Here is a 19970-nt window from a genome sequence, read left to right on the forward strand (position 1 = left end):
ATGATCAGTAATAAATTTAAACTGGAATAAAGGAAATGGCCTTCCACCAGCCATATTGCTGCTGTTGCTATTTATGAAATGGATGCCACGTCACATAATGGCATAACATAGCAGAGAAGCATTTCTTTGGCCCAGGAGGTCCTTTTCAGTCGAGAAACAGAATGATATAAAGATAACAAATAACCCTCCTTATCCAAGGTAATTTTGACACTTTTTTTTTTTATTCTAGGGAGCCCCTAGTATCAACTACTTGAATTAATAGCATCATGTGCTGTCCCTGCCATTGTAACTCCCTAATCTGTTGGGCACAGACTGACACAAACAGCGTTGAGACTGAAAGGTGGCAACAGAAATAACCAAGACATACCGCTGTCTTGTTTGTGTCATATACAGTTATCACTTGACAACGTGCAGTGAGAGGGAGTGTAAGAACTCATAAGCACTGCTAGAAATGCTGCTCACATTCGCCTGAGTTCAAGGAACAATATATAAAAGCACTGTTTTTAAGATAATGTATGTACTGAAGTGAATCTAAGATAATAATGCACTGGCTGGGAAACACAAGCAGTAACAAATACATTATTGTTTCCTCCTATTTTCTACCCATTTCAATTTGAATATTATACACCTTCCTGATCAAAACTATGGCTTTCCTCTGGCATTAAGCAACCTGTTTTTAACAGTCACCCAGATGAAAGCTCAGCAACCTAAGTATTGTTATGAATCACGCTCCATGAGTAGATGAACCCTCAAAAAGCAAGTTTGGATATGGACCTGTTTCAAAAACCTGTGGTTCATTCTTGCATTTCCAGTTAACGTGTACTCTTCCCTGCCTTTTCAGTAGTTAGCAACTACAACAGTAGTTAATCTAGAGCCTGATTTCTCCACAATCACATATTTTAATACTTGCCTCAGTTTGCTAATTCCAAAATAAAGCATGCATTTAGCTGTTTTTGCTAAGGTAGCAAGATCAGAAACAGAAGATTAAGGAAATAATTGCTGAAATATTAAAATTTGAAAGAAAGCTTATTATTGATATTTTTTCTTAGCATATGTGAAGATTTTAATGTTTACTTTGTAATTTCCAACAAAGAAACTAACTAGTTGATGACAAAAGGGATCGGAAAGTATGTTGGCACTGGAATGGTACATTGTCCTCTGTCATTCTCAAGGAATGGTCTTAATTGGGATTTTTAAAATGAAAATATCAATGTTGTTTGTTGAGTTGTTCTAAACCACAGTTTCCTACACTGTCTTTTTCAAAACTGGAGTTCTTCCCATGCCCCAGTGCTTCATTATATTTTCTGATGCTCAAAAAATGAAAGGAGAGGGGTTGGATTTTCTATCAGCTCAGCTTACTGAATGTTAATTCAGGTGCAGTCTCTACATGACGTAACTAAATGATTAATGTCAAACTGTAAGCTACTGCCACCAGCTGGAGAGCCTGGCAGATGAGCATGCTGTGGAGTACACGAAAAGCATTGACATGCATTAGAAAGCGTAACATTTGGATGCTACAGAAAAAAAGACTCTGCTTTTCCTTTGATAAGAAATCAGATTAATGCCCTATTACAAGTGATGGTCTCCATAGCTAAAGAGCTTTAATCCTCTAGCTGTTCATTGCTACAATCATACTCAGAATGTGGGAGAAGGAAAGGGAAAGGATTCCCCTCATGTCTTAAATACATGTTTATTTTCCAAAGATTATTGCATCAAGATGTCCCGGGTAATTGGTCACAGAAGTAGTACTGTCATTTCAAAACTAACCAGCATTCACTTTGAATACTAGCAGCTGGTTGTGACAGTGAGAAACTGCATTGAGTAAAAGGGAGTTCAAGAGAAAAGCTTCTATTCTGTTGCTATTTAATGAGGGATTGTGAGATGCTTCACAAAGAAGTCAGGAAAATGGCATTTACACAGTACAGACTCAGATATTCCACTGATGAAGGATTCCCTCCTCCAAATTAAAAATAATCCAAAATATTGTGGATGAGAGAATACTTGCTCTGTTTTAACAAAGAACAAATCCTTGGAGTTGTTTTCATTCGCTTCACAATCAGAGAGAAACAAGACCTTAGAAACACACAGTTTTTAAAGTGGTTGTTCTGCAGCACGCACATTCAGTTTCTGTAACTTAAGAAGACCGGTATGCTAAACTGCTTTGTTTCTAATGATTAGGAAAGATTACGAACACATTTGAACAGGAAAAAAATTACTTCAGGTCTCAGAGTACAAAATTATTTTCTTCCCTAACAGAACAGCAATTCCTGCTGAAAGCAAATCATATGCTAATTCAATTGTATATAATCACCAGCTCCATCTTGGTACCACTGTGGAACTGTGCTCTCATGTGAGTGTTTCTGACTTAGAACCTTATCTTACTTACCTGTATTTTCTTTGTACTTGTTTTTGGCTGCAATATAGAAACACTTTCTCAGGATAACACCTCCCTTACCATTTAGAGCCTGTTACTGCCAGAACAGGCAGATACAGCATACTGCATATATATATAAAAGAAGAACTGCTATAAGCAGAATTAAAACCAACTCTTAAAACTCAGAAAACACTTATAATAAGACTAACAAAATACTTTCTTGAATTTTCCTCTTCTGGAACAGCCAAAGAGAAATGTTCAATTGGATAAGCAGCATGTTGTGGAATATACATAAAATGAAAAGACTGAGCACTTTCTGCTAAAAGAAATTGGGCTAATTATTCAACACACAAAAATGCCCTCTTTGCAGTATGACAGCTGTGAGTTAAGGATTTTAGTCCTTTCCAACATTATCACATTTTCTAAACAGTTGTTCTGCTGTTAACCTCAGCTGAACCATTCCCACTAGCAGCAGCAGGGAGCGTAAGGAAAACACCCATGGTCTCAAAGCCATCCTTCATAACCGAACTGAACAAAGTTCTCCTTTCCTGAAGACCTTGCCAGCCATTTTCAGCCCAGTGCAAACACTCCTCCTTTTCTTTCTTCCTCAGTTTTAAGATCCATAAGCTGGTATCTCGACCTCTTTCCAGAACCTGTTCCTACTACTATGGCAGCATACCTGTTGGGTGTCGCCTGGATGCTTGCTTTCACTTCCTTTACCATCTAACATGCCATAACCTACTAGATTTCCCTTTATCCATACTGGCCTTAAAAACCAGAAAATTAACAAGCCCCCAGAGTTGCAAATAAAATACGAATCAGGAAGAAAAGAGCACACACTTCCCTCCCCCCTTTTTACAAATTTAGATTTGTGTAGGAGCACTTCCCTGGAAATGTACATTAAACAAATTTCCTGTTTATCGGCGACTTCGTTTAATACATATACTCACGTAGAAAGTCACACTACCATTTGACACGTTAACTGCGTTAGTGTAAAACACAAGTTATTTTGGACATTTCCTTACCATAATGCTACATACTATCTCATACCTACACTGCAGTATTTCACCCAAGTTACCCGACCTCAAGTGAAAATATATGTGTTTTGGTATCTCCAGTTGCTCTCTTCACAGCAGCAGCATATATTTATTCCTGGTGTGGAGCACTTTTGCTGTAGGACTTTGTGCCGCAGAAGTTGAGTCTCTGAGAATTACTCTTTACTGAATAGCTCAACTAGTAGCCGTTTGCCCTTTCTACGTAAACGCTAAGGAAAACACACTAGAGGACTAGCAACAGTCAAAAGGTACTAGCCTGTGTCCACGTTGTGGGGTGGCCGTGTTAGGAATGACAGGCTGTTCTACCCTGAGCTTCAGCCTAAATTATTTGATGGGAATACCATTTGGATTCAAAGGTGGCATTACAAATTCCATACCACGTGCCTGCATGTGGACTGGATGTGAACTAGTGCCAACTTGTGAAGGTTAATGTAAGTTAACTTTGAGCTATCTCGCTGGCATCAAAAGGGCCAATGCTTTACCTACAAATTCTGTGTCCAAGCCGAAGACAGAAGTTCCCCATATTATAAGAGACTTCCATTCCTTTCTTGACATTACAAATATATTTGATACCAAATAATATTCAATCACATGTTTCTTGAATAATTATATGAAAGAACCCAGCCACAAAATAAATACACTGTAAAATGAATCAGAATTGTTTTCTTAATAGTAATTACACAAGACATTTAAATTCTTAGACTGCACTCCTTGTTCCAGGAACTTTATGATATGATTAAGTTTAATAAAAACAGATCTACCGTAAGGACAATTTTGAAGACATCTCTGCCCAAATGGATGATATTTCTCCTCCGTTCCCTCCTCCAGAAGTCCCACTATTATTGTTCCCTTAGACATGACACATTAAGCTAAGAAAATATTCCATACAGTTTAATAAAATTTAAAAAAAACCCTTCTTATCAATGACTTACCTTTAAGAGAGCCAAGGCTACGTGGAAAATTATGTTCATACCCTGAAAAAAAGAAAAAAAAAACTTCAATCAGTCCCAGCATACAAATCTCTCCTCTCTATTACTTATCACTACGTAGCATCGTAACTAGATGCTGCAAATCTCTAGGGAATGCTTCCCTTTTCCCTGCTACACTTCAAAGTTCATCATTAAAGCCCCAAGGCAGTTTCCAAATCCCGGCTGGGGAAGATGACGGCTCTTGGGAGCTTTTGGAACCTCACTGTTCAATTTGTCAGGTGCTATGGATGTGACAAGATATCCCTCCACCGTCTCAGTACCTGTCAATGCTGCTTTTCATGAACAGTGCAGAATATTGTAACAAGCAGGGTATCAAGAAAATGCAATAAATATTCTAGTTGACAGGATTTTTTGCCAAGTAACTGAGCTTAGCTATGATTAATCATGTATAATCTTTCATGCTCAAACTGTAAAAAACCCAAAATAAAACAAAAAACCCCTACAAGTACAGAATACACCTTTTTTCTATTATCAGCCAAAAATCAAAACTATTTCATGGCTAAGCAAATTGATGTCTGTATCAAATAGCCTGCTTTCTGGTTTGCAAAAGCTGGGAATACAAGTGTACAGACATTCATTCAGTAAATAATATAATGACAATGTCCGATTATTTAAAAATCAAAGAAAATAAAAACCACTCCACTGACTATAGAGGGGCGAAAAAGGCTATATTTCCACTTGCGTTGTATACAAAAATAAGACATACCACTCCTCCCCTTTTGTTCAACATCTTTTTATTTTGACAGTCAAGACCTTGAGATTTTCCCAGGGGAAGGTGACCACAGACCCTGAATGAGGCTCCTTTGGAGCAGCCTAACTGAAACTACTCTCGCGGTCCTGCCTGCAAAACTAGCCAGGGCAGCTCCGGCCAGAGGACCCAAGTCGACAGCCTTGCTGGCAGCGCAGACGTTGCCTCTGCTGATGGAAGAGACTCGCCTGTCTGTAGCTCACATATCTTGATTATTTAAGATTATAAATAGCTTTGTGTTCATCCAAATCTGAAAAATACCATATGCAATTCTCATTTGCTGTACTATGTACTTTGTGTTCAGACTGATTTCCTAGATTATATTTTACAAATCTTCTTGTCTGCTTGTTTAATGGCATGATAAATCTTTTCTTGTAATGTCTTTCAGAGCTGACATCTAAAAACATCTCAACAGATTTGCACACAAGTAATGCTGTCACTGCAATACATATTGTTGTGGGATAACAACAGGACTTTTTATAAGGGAACCTTCTCCAAGAAATTTCTGCTTCTGCAATTGAGTATTTTTCCAAGCCTCCTCCTGAAAGCCTGAGACCATATTTTTATAAAAATTAGCTTTTATAAAAATCTGCAGAGACTTTTCAGGGGCATTCTTGGAAAGAATTGTATTTTTTCACATGGATAGTATGGTGCCTGGAAGCGATTTTACCTTTAATGAGTCTTGGAAATGCTACGGCATTAGACTTAATGAATATTGCAACACCCTGTGAATTGCAATTCGATGCATAATCAGTATGATAACAAACTGACTTTTTTCCACTAGAGGTCACAATTGTAGCAGGACTGAACCATGCTTCATTAATAGGAAACCCTTTTTCCATATGGGATAACAAATATTTCAAGTACAACAACAGTTATTTTGCTTTTTATACTTCTCTTTCATACAAAAAATGTCTGGCTGTGAATTTCAGTCGTGACACTGATAATACTAGAGCACCAGCAGCAGTAACATAAGTTCACAGTACTCCCAGTTTTATTCCAAGTATTAATCTGAAGTCAACAGTTCATTCCACACAGTCATGATAGTAACAACTTCTATTTCCTAACAGAGAGGATTTGATACGAACATACAATCTATAAATGAGAGGCATAACTACAAGCCATCACAAACATTGTGTTTTCTTCTTAACTAACTGATTGATCAGATTCTGTTATGTTATGAGTAGGAGTATTATGTCTAATTGTTGGATTACTGAGGAATTAGTGTCCTGTGTATTTTCTGGCACTACCAAAAAAAAACCAAAAAGAAAACCAAACCAGTTTTTATTTATTCTCTAAATTTTTTTTTCTGATCTGCCTGAAACTCTCATTGTTCTTGAATTCAAACTACTCAAAACTCTCTCCTGGTATTCCTCTTATATGATCACTCTTCACATGGATAGCAAATGCAGCAAAAATAGGTTTCCTCCTGCCTTGCAAATTCCCAGCTCTTTTTCTAGGCCCGGGCAAGGAGCAGCTCACAGACTCCCTCATGTTACCTGAGATAACCTGTTCAACACACAAGCACTCTAAAATCAGAACACCAAAAGGACTTAAAACCTTTGTATACGGCACTCCACTACTCCTGGCAACAGAAAACCATCTGCACCTTCCTCTTTCCCCAAAGGGAGAGGAAACTCCCAAATGAAGGCAGCATTTTAGACCTGAGGCATCAATTGCTGCAGTTTCATGCTTGGACTTGCTGGACCTGAAGGACTAATGCAGCCCTTGACAGCTGAGCGAACTGAGGTGCCATCTGGCAACCTACAGGAAGGCTTCTACTCATGTTTGGATTTACAGCAAGATGCTTTAGATTTCAAATGCAGTGCCTTACCCACCCATTTTAACAACAGATTTTATAACCACTGATCTACATACTTGAGTTATTTTTTCCTAATGCATGCAAGACTATTCTGACATAGCCAAGTTTAATGATTATGATTATGAAAAAGAAGGCTCAGCTCATTTTTCCACAATTTCTTATTTAAAATCCTACTTCATTTACCACACACTGATTTATAAGATTCAGCTTAAACTTCTCCATCTATTTTAGAAGAAGGACCAAAAATACCAATGTGCACCAGACATATAAATCATTGCCAGCAATATCCCTCCAGCAATTTTATAATGGAAACATGAAAGTACATACAAATCATCCACAGGGGGAAAGAGAAGGGAGCCCATATGAAATAAGCTTTGGATAATTACTTTTTAAAACCAAAGGTCATATGTTTAACTAGGCATTTGGAAATAAATGCTTTAATATCATGCAGATCTCATCTTAATATTTAAAAAATTTGCAAATGTGAAAGTTGTTCACAATTACCTAAACACTTGTGGTTTTTAATATACAACAGTCAAAACTAAAAATGTACACTATTACTAAACAAGAACTGTTACAAGAGCACAGGAATGGTTAGGGGCTTATCATCATGTCATATCGCTTCTCAATTATGCAGCCACTCTCTTGTTTTTCCAACCTGAGAGGCTTTGCTGCTGCTGAGTGGACGAAGGAGGAGTGCGCAGCCCGCACAGCTCGCAGACATTAAGCCCACAGGCAAGGATCCCAGAAATGAGGCATGTGGATATCCTCCTCCAAGGAGCTTTTAACTGGCCTTTTGTAGAAGGCCAGCAGTTTCTATGACAGCCTAGAGGCTTATCTGCCTAGTTAAGCATCTGCACAGTATCTTCTTTTTTCCAACAGGTATTATTTAAGAACCCTCTTAAGCTCGTGTAGAGGCCTAAAGCATTTTAACAGATCTCATTAAGCTCAGGAGTTTTGGAGGAGGAACAAGCCCATCTCAAAGCAGACAACTCTTGACTATTCTGCACTCAAGATGGTAAGATAAGGGTTAGGAAAGGGAAAATTTTAGAGTTTGTGCTATCGTACAGCCTCCTTATGGCTCCTGCCGACTGCCACGCTGACTGTTCTCTGCTTTACAAAGACTTCCACAGGACAGCAAGAAGAAACAGCATAGTTTTGCAGAAGAACCCTTCACACCTACTGGGATGATAGTGCTGGGATGGACACTCACCATCCAGGAGGTCACCATTTAACTCATTAAGATTGCCCTTCATAGAAGCATCGGCTTACTTGAATTATATGTCAAAAGACCGTAATTTCCGACAGAGATTGTAGGTAACATTCTCATGGGCAAAACAGTGAAACTATATCTTGTGAGTCTGTAAAAATGAAACATTTCAACTGGAAATGATACATATGCGCTGAAATTAAGGCTGGCTTAAAATAAGTGGAAATTTTATTATATTAACTCTCTTCTAGTGAGAGATTTTCACAGTCCCTGAATGCCCTCTGAGGCCAAGGCTCCTTCTGCAGATAGAAGAACTCTTTGAGGAGTCCTCACTTTGAGTCCCTCTGCACTTTGAAACAAGATGACTTTTGAAAAGGCCTGAAAAGAAGATTGGGAACAAAGAACAAACAGAGAATGGTAAAGAACTGATTTGGTAGGACCCAGTTTGTACTCAATGAGATCCCTGTGACGGAAAGGATGCTCGTGGCTTCCTTTAGAAGGGAGGAGGCGTATCTATCCATTTGACCCAGAAAATCTACCCAGAGACCAGAAAAAAGGGAGTTAAGGAGGCAGCAAACTAACACTTGCTACTGGCAAAGCTCAACAGCATAGCGTGGAGTTGGCAGAAGCCTTGTGAGAAGGCAGGCTATATTAAATACTAGCATCTCTCCCTCTCCAAGCCAGACCTTCCTCTGGTTATAGGGCAATGCCCTCTGCAACATTTTCACAAATAAAAGGAAGTTAATCTCGTCAAAAATATATGGAAAATTCATTTAATATTAGTGTCCTTACCTGTGGTTTTGCTCCTAGATATGCATGACGTGTAGGAGGAAACAGTGAAGACACTGATAGAATACTCTCCAAAGCTCAACACCAGGTAAAGAAGATATACGTGAAAATAACTGAGCACCTCCTTAAGGTCTGAGAAGTCTCAAGACTCACATGACATGCCGTCAGGAGAACCAGTTAATCTGTTCCTGCTTTCTAATAACTGATTTTTCCTTTTTTTAAAGAGAGATTAGCTATTCAACTGAAGTTAATTTGACATTGTTTCGTAATTCGGAAGTGTTTCATAATTATGTGTTCAGTTGCACACTCTTTCAAAGGAGCTACAGAGGGTAATTGGGGTCACAAACTCTAAAGGAGAATTAAAATTCTATTTATGTTTTGGATTGCTTCCAGCAAAACATTTGTTTGGCAACTCTAATATGTTGAGAGCACACAATAAACTTTAGGAATGTCACAAATGTATTTATTTTGCTGACAACATAAATATATGGTCTGAAGCTCAAATTTCTCTATGTAAGTAATGCAGACTTGGAGCATGCTCTGCAGGGATATGCATGTTAATTAACATCTTTTACTCAGATATAGTTTATATAGCTTGTACATTTATTCTAGGTCAGTGACTAGGGAAAACTAAGCTTCAAACTAGTTCAAACTAAGGAGAAGAAAGGTTAACTCCCATTTCAAATAAGGCACAACACAAAATAGCAAGCTTTGTATAAGCAACAGATACAGCTTTCTTACCAAACAGCTAGAGAGAAACTCTATTTCTCTCTATATTAAAGGGGGAAAAAGAGAAAAAACGAATTACACAGAGATCTTGCTAACATATGAGGTATAGTCGACTTCTTAGACTGGGCCTCCCCCAGTGACTCCACATACATGGCCAACAACAGTAACTCACGACAGGAAATGCTGTAACACAAGAAGGAAGAAAATACAGAAATTTCCATCCCGATACTATGATGCTGTGAATAATACAGAAACCCAATTAAAACCAGTTGACTGAATTATTAGATAAGCAGGTACCAGGGAGATGGTAAAAATGGCACCATGGGATTCAGTACTTAATGTGCCACTTTTCTGTATTTTGCAGCATGAAAAGGCAACACGATAAATACTACCGGGCAACCATGAACCTGTATTAGTATGATTTTGCATGAAATTTTGTTTGGTTGGTTGCTTTTAACAGAAATTAATGGGATTTAGGAGTGCTAGTGACTATTTACATGTTTTGGGTGATTTTCACGTATTTTGCTACTGAGATGTTGCTATGGCTGAATGAAGGTAGAGAGTGCTATGAGATTAGCACTTTTTTCTCTCCAGCTTCTGTGACTGTTCTCAAAGAATAAAAATTACAGCCACAGAACTTTAAGTCATTTCCACATACCAAATTGCTCCCCGACATTGGGTATTTCTGCAGTGGCATGTTCCTAATTCACAGGCAGCTGGTTATGGGCCAGCAGCATCCTTTCTCCATTTGCTTGACCAAGCCGTACCCTAACATTACTTTTCTGGTTTTCAGAGGTTTAAATTACAGGGTTTTTAGACATTCCTTTCCCTCTTTCCAAACCTGATTAATATGGGGACAAAGGAGGGGGCCTGAATCCACACTAGGCATCAAAGGCCTTATCACATACATACAAGAGGACAGAAAGAAGCCTCTTATCTCTGTAGATAAGACAGGTCCTCCAGCTCTCATACGGAAACAGGGAATGGCTGTTAGACATGCTCAAAGGAGCAGGAATCTTCTAGACCCCAGTTTTCTTGAGAGGAGACAAGATGAGGGGTTCAGAACATCTCTTGACAGAGAGCCATACCTCCTTCCCCCTCTGTACGTGGTCACGTAACACAAAGAAAAACGCATGCCCACGTTGAATGAATGTCCTGCTTCCCTACACTCCATCTGATCTCCTTCCCAGTCTTCATTCTTCATCATCTCCCTTTCTCAGCCACAACACAGTCTTGGCCCTTGCCTCTCTACACCCTGACATTCATTTTGCCCTTCCAACAATCACTCGAATTTTGATTTCACTAACTTAGAAAATTCAGTACGGCCTCAGATTCCAAGCACGAAGTAATGGAAAGTGTCTTGGCAAAGGCAGACTGCGCTACCCTCTTTTTTAAAAACAATCTCCAAATTAGCTTAGCTTCCTGGATTTGTTCATGGAATATCACTCTCCCATTTGTGATACTTTCCTTCAGTTATTTCTGAAGCATTTTTGAGGACTGCCAAGACTGCTTATTCAAATACAGCAGATGGCACTGGTGTTAAGTAAGCATTATGGAAATTTACTGTATTCCTAGAAAAATCAACCAAGTGAACATCAACTAGTAAGTGGCTAAAATATTTCAGTCGCAATGGGGAAAGTAATCCAGAGACATACTGTGCCATGGCGTTAGATGTCTCTCCCCTCGAAGGCACACACCAGGTCATTCACTTGGGTCCCTCATCTTCGGTAACTTTTCATCTGTATCTTAAAAACATTTTCTGAAACTGAAGCAGCCTCAACATTTTAGGACCAACAACATTTATCAACAAAAGGTACCTTCTGTTCACATAAGTTATCTTGAATTGCAGATTGTTGTAAGACTGTTTTTTCTTTGCTCATGCTGAGTATTTATGACCAGACATGTTATTTTTGGGACAAAACAAGCTGCAGCTATGAAATGAAGATACATAAATTATGGATGCTCACGGTAATGACTGGACAATGTAGTGTAAAGGGTTATGTTAAACCCTGTGGCTCTCCAATAACCTCTTAGATATACTCTATTAAAATACTGTTCTCCTCAGTCCAAGCTTGAATTATTATAAATTCTGTGTAGCTTTAAAAGTGGATAGAACGTTTCCCCTGTTCCCTGTGGCAATACAGAACATTGCATTACATACCTCCAATATTTCTGCTTTTGATTGAAATTTTATATCCAAACACCTAATACTTCTTATGACCTTCACTTTGAAAATAACTTAAAATTCTTTATCATTATAATCTGAATGTTTTAAACACACGCATACAAAAACTTTAAAAAGTTCCTCATGCATCAAACACACAAATACTACATCCTTCCTTCTTTCTTTTTAATTTCTGTTCTAGTGCTGGAAAAAACCCACAGTGGAATACAGCTGTGGTCATAAGAAAAATTCCGCTAAAATTACTTTTAGTATGGATTTAAATAACTCATCTAAACACATAAAAGCAAAACATCCACGGCCAGAAAACCTGAGCTAACTCCATTGCAAACCTCAAGTTTTTGCAACAAAAAAGATTATAATGGCTGACATGTCAACAGATGCTGGAATGTAGCAAACCAGCATTACCCACTGAAAATGTATGTTCAAATCCTAGTCTTCCATCTGGAGACTGAGAGACAACCTATTCGTTTTCTTCTTAAATTAATTAAAAGTTAGTCATAGCAGTCTTGTAAAGAAATCCTTTCTAGTCTCTGCATGAAACAGCAATGGCTGATAAAGACTTCAGAAAGAAGACTTAGCTCTCCAGCAGGCATAATGCAAAGAGCAATGGACAGGAGGAAAGACACAGTCCAAATGCCAAAGTCTAATCGCCTGTATTCAGAAGAAGGAAAACAAACACACACACACGCCCCAGCCTTGTCCAACTCACATGTATGACATTGACTTTACTTTTGTAAATAGTACTGAAATAATGCAGGCAGTTTCAGCACAGATCTATACCTGCTTAGAATTTAAACCTAGCTTTTAATATGCTGTTACTAAAAGAGATTGTATTTCTAGTAAGCCCAGTCTGCTGTTTTGTAAGATTTATTAAACCATTCATAACTGGAAGGGTTAACAAATGCAGACAACGTGTCAACAACAGGTAATTCCAAAAAGTTCAATTTTTCTTCCCCTATAGATCTACAGAAGATGAACAACTGTACACAATCTTTTATTTAATTCACATTTCATCTGAGTGCAGATTTACGGAGGAAGTGGGCTTGTTCCTGACTCAATTCCTGAGGAAGTTTAATAAATTAAAATGTTAATCTGTTCTTTCTCAACTCTGTTGAAGGCATCACAGAAGTATCTGACAGTGACAGATAAAAAATAGCAGGCTATTATGGTATCTACTACTCAGTTAGTACTAACACGCAGAGACGACTGGTCTTATCGTCTGAGTGATACCATACGGCGTAGTGTTTCCTGGCACATCCATTCTTCAGCAAGACACGCATAAAATAGAAATCAAATCTTCAGCGCCAATAGTTATAACTCTTCTAAGATTTTCATTATTTCATTATGAAGCAGCGCTCCCAGGAAGCACATCTACACAACATGGTGCCACATTTTTACTATCACTAGGTGCTCATTTACCAGCACCAAGTCACTCACATTTTAAAAGATTTTCAAAAACACCCATCAGTCTTCATTATTACAGATAGTTTCTCAAAACTGATTATAAAAGTTATTTTATACAAAGTTCTGAATGCAATAGTTGATAAATAAAGGCCAAGGAATGACAGTATCCAGCTTTCAATTCCCACTTCTTCCACTGTGCTGCTGTGTGGTCCTGTGAAAGGTAGTTTCACTTCTCTGTTATTAGCTCTATTAGAAAACATTAAATAATTTCATATTCAAAATTGATAGATAACCAGTTGCATCCCTTTCTATTCAGTCTTGATCACAGAACAGCAGCTTAGTAGTCAAACTATTAATTTTTGTAACAAGACTATGTAATTAGTGACACTAAAATAGACAAATATCTGTACCAGCCCAGAAAAGGCAGCATGTAGTACTGTTTTTTATATACTCCTTAAAAGGAGAGAAGCACAATCCTTAAGTATTTTATGTCCCCAAGAACTGCATACAAAACCAGCCAGATCGACTTAAAATGGAGGTTACCAATAGTGCCTCAAAATTCCAGGTTAATAATGGAATAACAGCTTGAGCTCTGAACCTTCTTTAGTTTTGGTAGTACCGTATATATCACAGCCAGTTAAAGTATTTCCTTTTTTAAGCAGAAAAAATCATGAAAATTTTAAAAATGCTTATACATTGTCTGCCAACTGGTTTGGTTTTTTTCTCTTCTAAATGCCTAATTAAGATCACTTATTTAGTGCTTTTAAAAGACATATTTTCATTTTAAATTGCAAATTTTAAAATGCAAAGTGAAGTTAAATGTCAACTCCGATATTCTGTAGCATAACCCAGGTGCAGTTGTGGCACTGGGTACAGCTCTATCTAAGCGACATGCGCTTTACCTAGATGAGTCGCTATTTCTGAGCATGACTTTAAATAAATAATTTAAAATGGAACAAAAAGAGACAGCAAAATAGAGCAGGCTCACATAGTGACATATGACATAATGTCATATTGATAGATAAGACTGACAAGTCCAAATACAACTCTGAATTTCATTAACAAAGTTGCTCTTCAATGCAAACAGAAATAGCAAAAGGAGAGGAGACAAATGAAGCAGTTGAAAGAGGAAGCTAAAAGGAACGTTGTAGAAAGATCTTCAGCTGATGCTGACGTGTTAAAATTTATCTACGTAGCCAGGCTCAAAAACACGCTGTTTGTTATAATCACATGAAAACTTTCAACTGGATCAAGAGCTTTGTGTTTTTATTACAGGCATTAAACCTTATAATATGTACCATGGCACTGTGGAGTACCTGCCTGCGAGCCCAAAATTTTCTTCAAGCTTCTGTCACAGGAAATACAAAGAATTCAAAAACATTTCATTCCTAGGTGAGGGTGGGTGACAGATTCTCCTCTACAGTTATTGAGGCAATATTCTAAGGCCACTGGAAATCTGGGTAATTAGGGCATTGAATCACATCCTCAACAGCCTGAAGACAGCTTAAAAATAAAAAAGGTCAGAGGAAGACAACAGGATAAAAGAACTCAATCACATAGAGGCCACAGCACGTCCCAAAGTCCTATAAATTTAAATAAAATTGTTCTTTCTGTCAAGTCATATTTAATGTGAGAATGATGAAAAGACCTCAGCTGTAATGGCACATCCTTTGATGGGATTTTTAAGATTTCGCAATAAAACTTCATTCCCACCATAAATTTAACTAATTTTTCATAGGCTTCCACATCCCTGGATATGCTCCTGCCCAGGGGGTCCACTCCCCAGTTGAGTGCTACCGTTCCACTGGGCGTGCCCGGGGAGGAAACGTGCCTCCCTGGCTAGCTGCGAAACCACAGGATTTCCAACAGGTATTTTTCCTCTCTGGATTGAGGGTTAAAGAATATCTATAAGGACCCATTTCGCTCTTCCAGCCACAGTCAAGAACTAAAAAGACAAATCCCATCCAAAAACTCTTGGTTGACTCAAATTCTTCATCCGTAATTCAAATATTTTCATGGGGACCAGAGAAGCTCCCTTGAAATGACTAGCTGGCAGCACCCATTCAGCAATGGTTTTAACTGTTTTTCTTCCCCTAATATTTTTCTTTCATTAAAGAGTTTAGGATGTAAACATTTTGTCAACGACAGACAGGACAGGGATGTGGAGAAAGCACAGTCAGGAAGGAAGTTGAAGGCTATTTAAAACTCATCTGTATCTATGACAAATTAATGAGAAGGCTGGAAGCTTGTTTTTAAAAACACAAGACAGTTCACTTCAAAGGCTTCTTGATTTTTTGAGGATTTTTTTTCTGCAGAAGAATACATTCCACTGTTAGCAGCTGCAACTGTTTTTTCTCCTTCTAGTTGCTGGAGTTACGGGCATGCTGTTTGTTCAGAGATAAAGTAAAGAACAATTTAATGCAGACAAGAATTATTTTTTGACTGCTCCGTTACTCCTTCTGGAGGCTGACTGGACAGACAGCTTCACAAAATGATTTCAGTCCTCCATTAAGGAACGGTTTCTTTCTTATTCTGTCTATGGCCATATGTCTTCAGATTTTACTTTCCTTCTATGATGAGGGCCAACTAGATGTTTATTTTAGTATGATTTTAATTTGCGCTCCTCCCACAAATTCTCAGAAGTGCCTGTTACTTCAGACTGGTTGACTCATGAATCTTAGGAGCAGTTTTTTGATAGTCTACAGCGTTCCCTCAGTATGTCGTCTATGCACTGCCCCACTGCTTCTCAAGATGTCTGTATGTGTCTTCTCACTTGAAATCAATTTTCTTACCATTTCTGGTTTATTTTTAGCTGTTGTAAAAGAGGCTCCTTTAGCTTTATGTGATCACCTTCCACAAACGCTAACAAGTTTCCCTTTCTCTAGTCGTCTCTAGTGTTGCACTCTCTCACTTTCTCCTTGGATTCTTTCACCTTCTTTCCCAGAGTAATTCCTTCAGACATGCTGAGATAAACACTGCCAGATGCGAGATGAATGCAAATGTTTTAAGAGTTGTTTCTTTTTTCATTCTAAATATTAAATCTATATTAACCATGACTAAAAGACTTATTCAGCATATTTTATCATCAAGCTTAATATAATAAAAAGCGCAGGAGATTCAGACAGGATGTAACTCTGCTGCTATCACAATAATCACCACTATGAAATGATGTTCTGTACTTCTTGACAAACAATCTCTTAAAATGGTCATTTCTGAGTGCAGCTCTACATCAAGATCAGAACGAAGTAATAAACTGAACTGACAAAGAACTATCAAATCCACAACAGAAGCTCATTCTGAAAATTAACTCACTAACAGTTCAAAAGTGATTAAGGGATTGTGTTCATCTACTACACGACCAAAGAAGAGGACAAAGAGCAGGAAAACTAGCAACCTTTCTGCTTTTTCTGTTTGCTTACTTAAAATAATCAAGACGTGAAAGAAACAGAGCTCAGATATTTATATGGAAATGTGGAATCACTTGCGCCATTACTACCTTCCGCACCCACTTGGATAGCTGGCGGTATTAACCTACCTCTTTTTGATAACTGAGCACCAACATGCAGAAGAAGCGATACTCTTAAGGGAAAAAATACTGAGTTATGAGTGGCGGACAATATTTGTTTGACAATGAATGCTATCAAGGCATGTGAAGCAAGCCTGAAAATTCGCAAGTAAAATAGTTCACAATAAAAATTAACAGAATGAACTAGAGTCAGTAGTGTGTCATACTCACGAAGCCCTTTGCATTTAAAATTCTCAATTTTTTTTTTTTTTTTTTTTTTTATGTTTGTAACCCATTTAAATCAGAGAGGAGATCAGTGGCAGGTTCAAAAACAGGTTTCATTCCACAGATGCCCCGACTTCCCGGTGACAAAAGGAAGTACTAGTATTTTACTAAAATAAACATTCCAGACTATCCATCTATTCTGTCTGGTTTTTTAAAGGAAGTGCAGATATATCTACAGTACAGAAACATACTATTTCATATCTGGAGTAACGCGTTCCTTAGCTGGAATAGTAGGGTAAAAAACAAAAGGAAAGAGCTTCATTCAGTTGTGCTGTTTGGCAGTCCTCACTATTTGTTTAGTATCAGGCCATCATGCAATACCCTTCCTGTCTTTGGGCACTCTGAATCAGACAACGTGGAGAGCTTTCCCACTAAAAGACTGCTACAGTTTTACTACTAGGTATCTTCAAGAAATTAGAATTCCTAACTTTGAATAAATTATTTAACAAATTAAATGAAGAACAGATGTGTGCGTCAGATATTCTTAATTAGATCCCTTAGCAAAGAATGAGGCAATCCACAATTCTAATTTTAAAACCAAACCAGCGTTTCACTGAACATCTTCTCTTCAATATAACCACGGTTTCTACATAATTTAGTTACATGCATTTTGAAATTAAACAGTAAATGACTCCAACAAAAAAAACAAAAAAAAGAAACATTCGTGGAGTGGAGGAAGGGCTTTCTGATTCAATTTACCTCACAAAGTAGTAAGTCAATGATGTGGAAGACCATGCAGAGTGGAAACTTGGCAGTAAAAAGAGTGAGGAACCACTGGGATGCATACATATGAGCTTCCAAATTGAGGTCTGAGAAATGGCTATACAAGTCTGGTAACTGCTCCTAGAGTAAAGGAAAAAATAAATGCTTCAGTATTACTCATTAATTCGAGTTCTTTATCTACACTGCCAGTAAGTACCAGGTTGCTAAACACTGAAAAACACAACAAAGTGAAATCCTGGCTTTTGTGAGCAATGGAAATATGTTTCTTCAAAATTTCAGTGCCCATGGTTACAGTTTTTAGTAAGATATCCACTGTGGTTTCTATCACAGTATCAAATAATGTACTGAGATTATACCGAGAAATTACAAAATCTTCAAGTCGAAAGGCAGAGCCGTTGTGAAATCTATGTCATGCATAGTGTATATTTTTAAGTTATTCCTTTGCTGTGTCTTGCTATAAACGCTTCTGCTATAAAAACCAATGGATACTAGAACAAGGAGATCACCTTGCAGAGCTGGAAAGCAACAAAGCCCACAACTCCATCAGACAATTTCTCTAACTAGGAGCATATATTAGCAACACAAAATAAGCACTGATAATCCTACTGTACACTGATGATATATTCATATTCAGTTAATAAAGCAAAAATCTTTGTTAAGATATTTAAATATTGAGAAGACCATATGCCAACGTTAAGTATCAAATTAATTAGTATCCAATTCTACTTCATCAAGTAGGAAATACGTGCAATTTGACATCTGAAAAAAAAAGATCATTAAATTAACTGTGGTCTGTTTTGTTTGGTTTTAACATATCTCACAGAGGTCATCTATGGTAACTGACTCCAGCAGCTAGCTTTCAATATGCTAATAGAAGCGCAGGTCAAAGCTTAATGGATTGTTAGTAATTGCTTATTAGTCAGAACAACAACGTGTAAACTTGCAGCCGTTTATTTAAGTTAAATTGCTCTGACTATGAAATAATTCCATCTGAAAAAAGAGCAACATATTGAAAACACAGTAAAATCTACAAAATGACCTACACTTGATTCGTATTTCATAAGCATCAGGATGTCCTGATTTGCCTGACCTCTTAATCATCAACATAACTCATAGAAAGTAGGACACTGATGGTGGCAGTCCAAAAGATATTCTGGCCTTAACAGAACAGAGACGTTCTCTCTAAGCAACATCACAAAATCGGGAAGAGAGAGAGCAAGCAAACAGAGAGAGAGAAAAAAACCAGATACCTACTCTGCTCGGATTAGCAGCAAGATTGGTATATGAAAGACAAAAGAAATGAGAAATAAATCTGACTCACGATGTTTGGATCCAGATATTAAACTTCCCTGCTTTGGTTCTACCCCACCTCTAAAAGGAGAGGGTTTTTATTGTCCAGTAGCTTATGGAAGCAAAGCATTAATCTCTTCTTCATGCCAGTATTTCCATTTATGAAAGTAAAGAATTTGTTACCCTGGGCCCACCTGCATTAACTTCTCCAGCTGGAAAAATTTGCAATGGAGATCTTCAAAGTTATTTCTGTAGAGGTCCCTCAAGCCATAGTCATACATTATTTTCACAAATACACAGAATGCCTGCTCCTCCGGCATCTGTTTGGAAAAATACACAAACATAATTTTAAAAACTGAGCTGAGGCTGGAAATTCCTTACACAAATACACACACTTAAATACTTTATGCATGATGAATTCAGAACCAGAGATATATTGAAATTTTCAGCAAAGCACTCTGAAAGTAGAATTACACAACTAAAATCTCAAGGGGACTATTCTCCTTGACGAGCACCTTGATTTGGCTCTGCAAGACCTTCTTTGAAGAAAACGTGGGATTGTATCATAGGTTCATGCAAGTATACATCCCTACAGCAGCACAACTGTCATCAGTATTCTTTCTGCCAAATAGATATGAGAACAACCAGTACACAACTCTCAGCTACAGAACAACAATTTAAAAAAAAAAAAAAAAAAAGAAAGAAAGAAAGAAAACAAAAAGACAACAACTTATAATAGTGATTCCTACTGAGAGAAAATTGGTTAAAAGATAAAAATTCAGGAGAACTAGGGTATAACCAACCCTTAGTGAGAACAATGCTTATCTACTTTCATCCAAACCCCAGGACATCAAACCCTCTG

At 37.7% G+C, this 19970-nt stretch overlaps 1 protein-coding gene across 4 annotated transcripts in view; it reads right to left on the minus strand.

Moving 5' to 3' along the window:
- The window catches only part of RABGAP1L (RAB GTPase activating protein 1 like), a 274563-nt gene that overhangs the window by 80209 nt on the left and 174384 nt on the right, over positions 1-19970 (minus strand). For all 4 annotated transcript variants that reach the window (XM_075156905.1, XM_075156903.1, XM_075156906.1 and 1 more), the window contains 3 exons: positions 19303-19428; positions 17795-17938; positions 4362-4403 (listed from right to left, as the gene is read on the minus strand). In XM_075156905.1, coding sequence (XP_075013006.1) covers positions 4362-4403; positions 17795-17938; positions 19303-19428 — 312 coding nt within the window. The remainder of the gene's footprint in view (positions 1-4361; positions 4404-17794; positions 17939-19302; positions 19429-19970) is intronic.

This window comes from Calonectris borealis, chromosome 8, assembly GCF_964195595.1.
Source record: "Calonectris borealis chromosome 8, bCalBor7.hap1.2, whole genome shotgun sequence".
Classification (NCBI taxonomy): domain Eukaryota; kingdom Metazoa; phylum Chordata; class Aves; order Procellariiformes; family Procellariidae; genus Calonectris; species Calonectris borealis.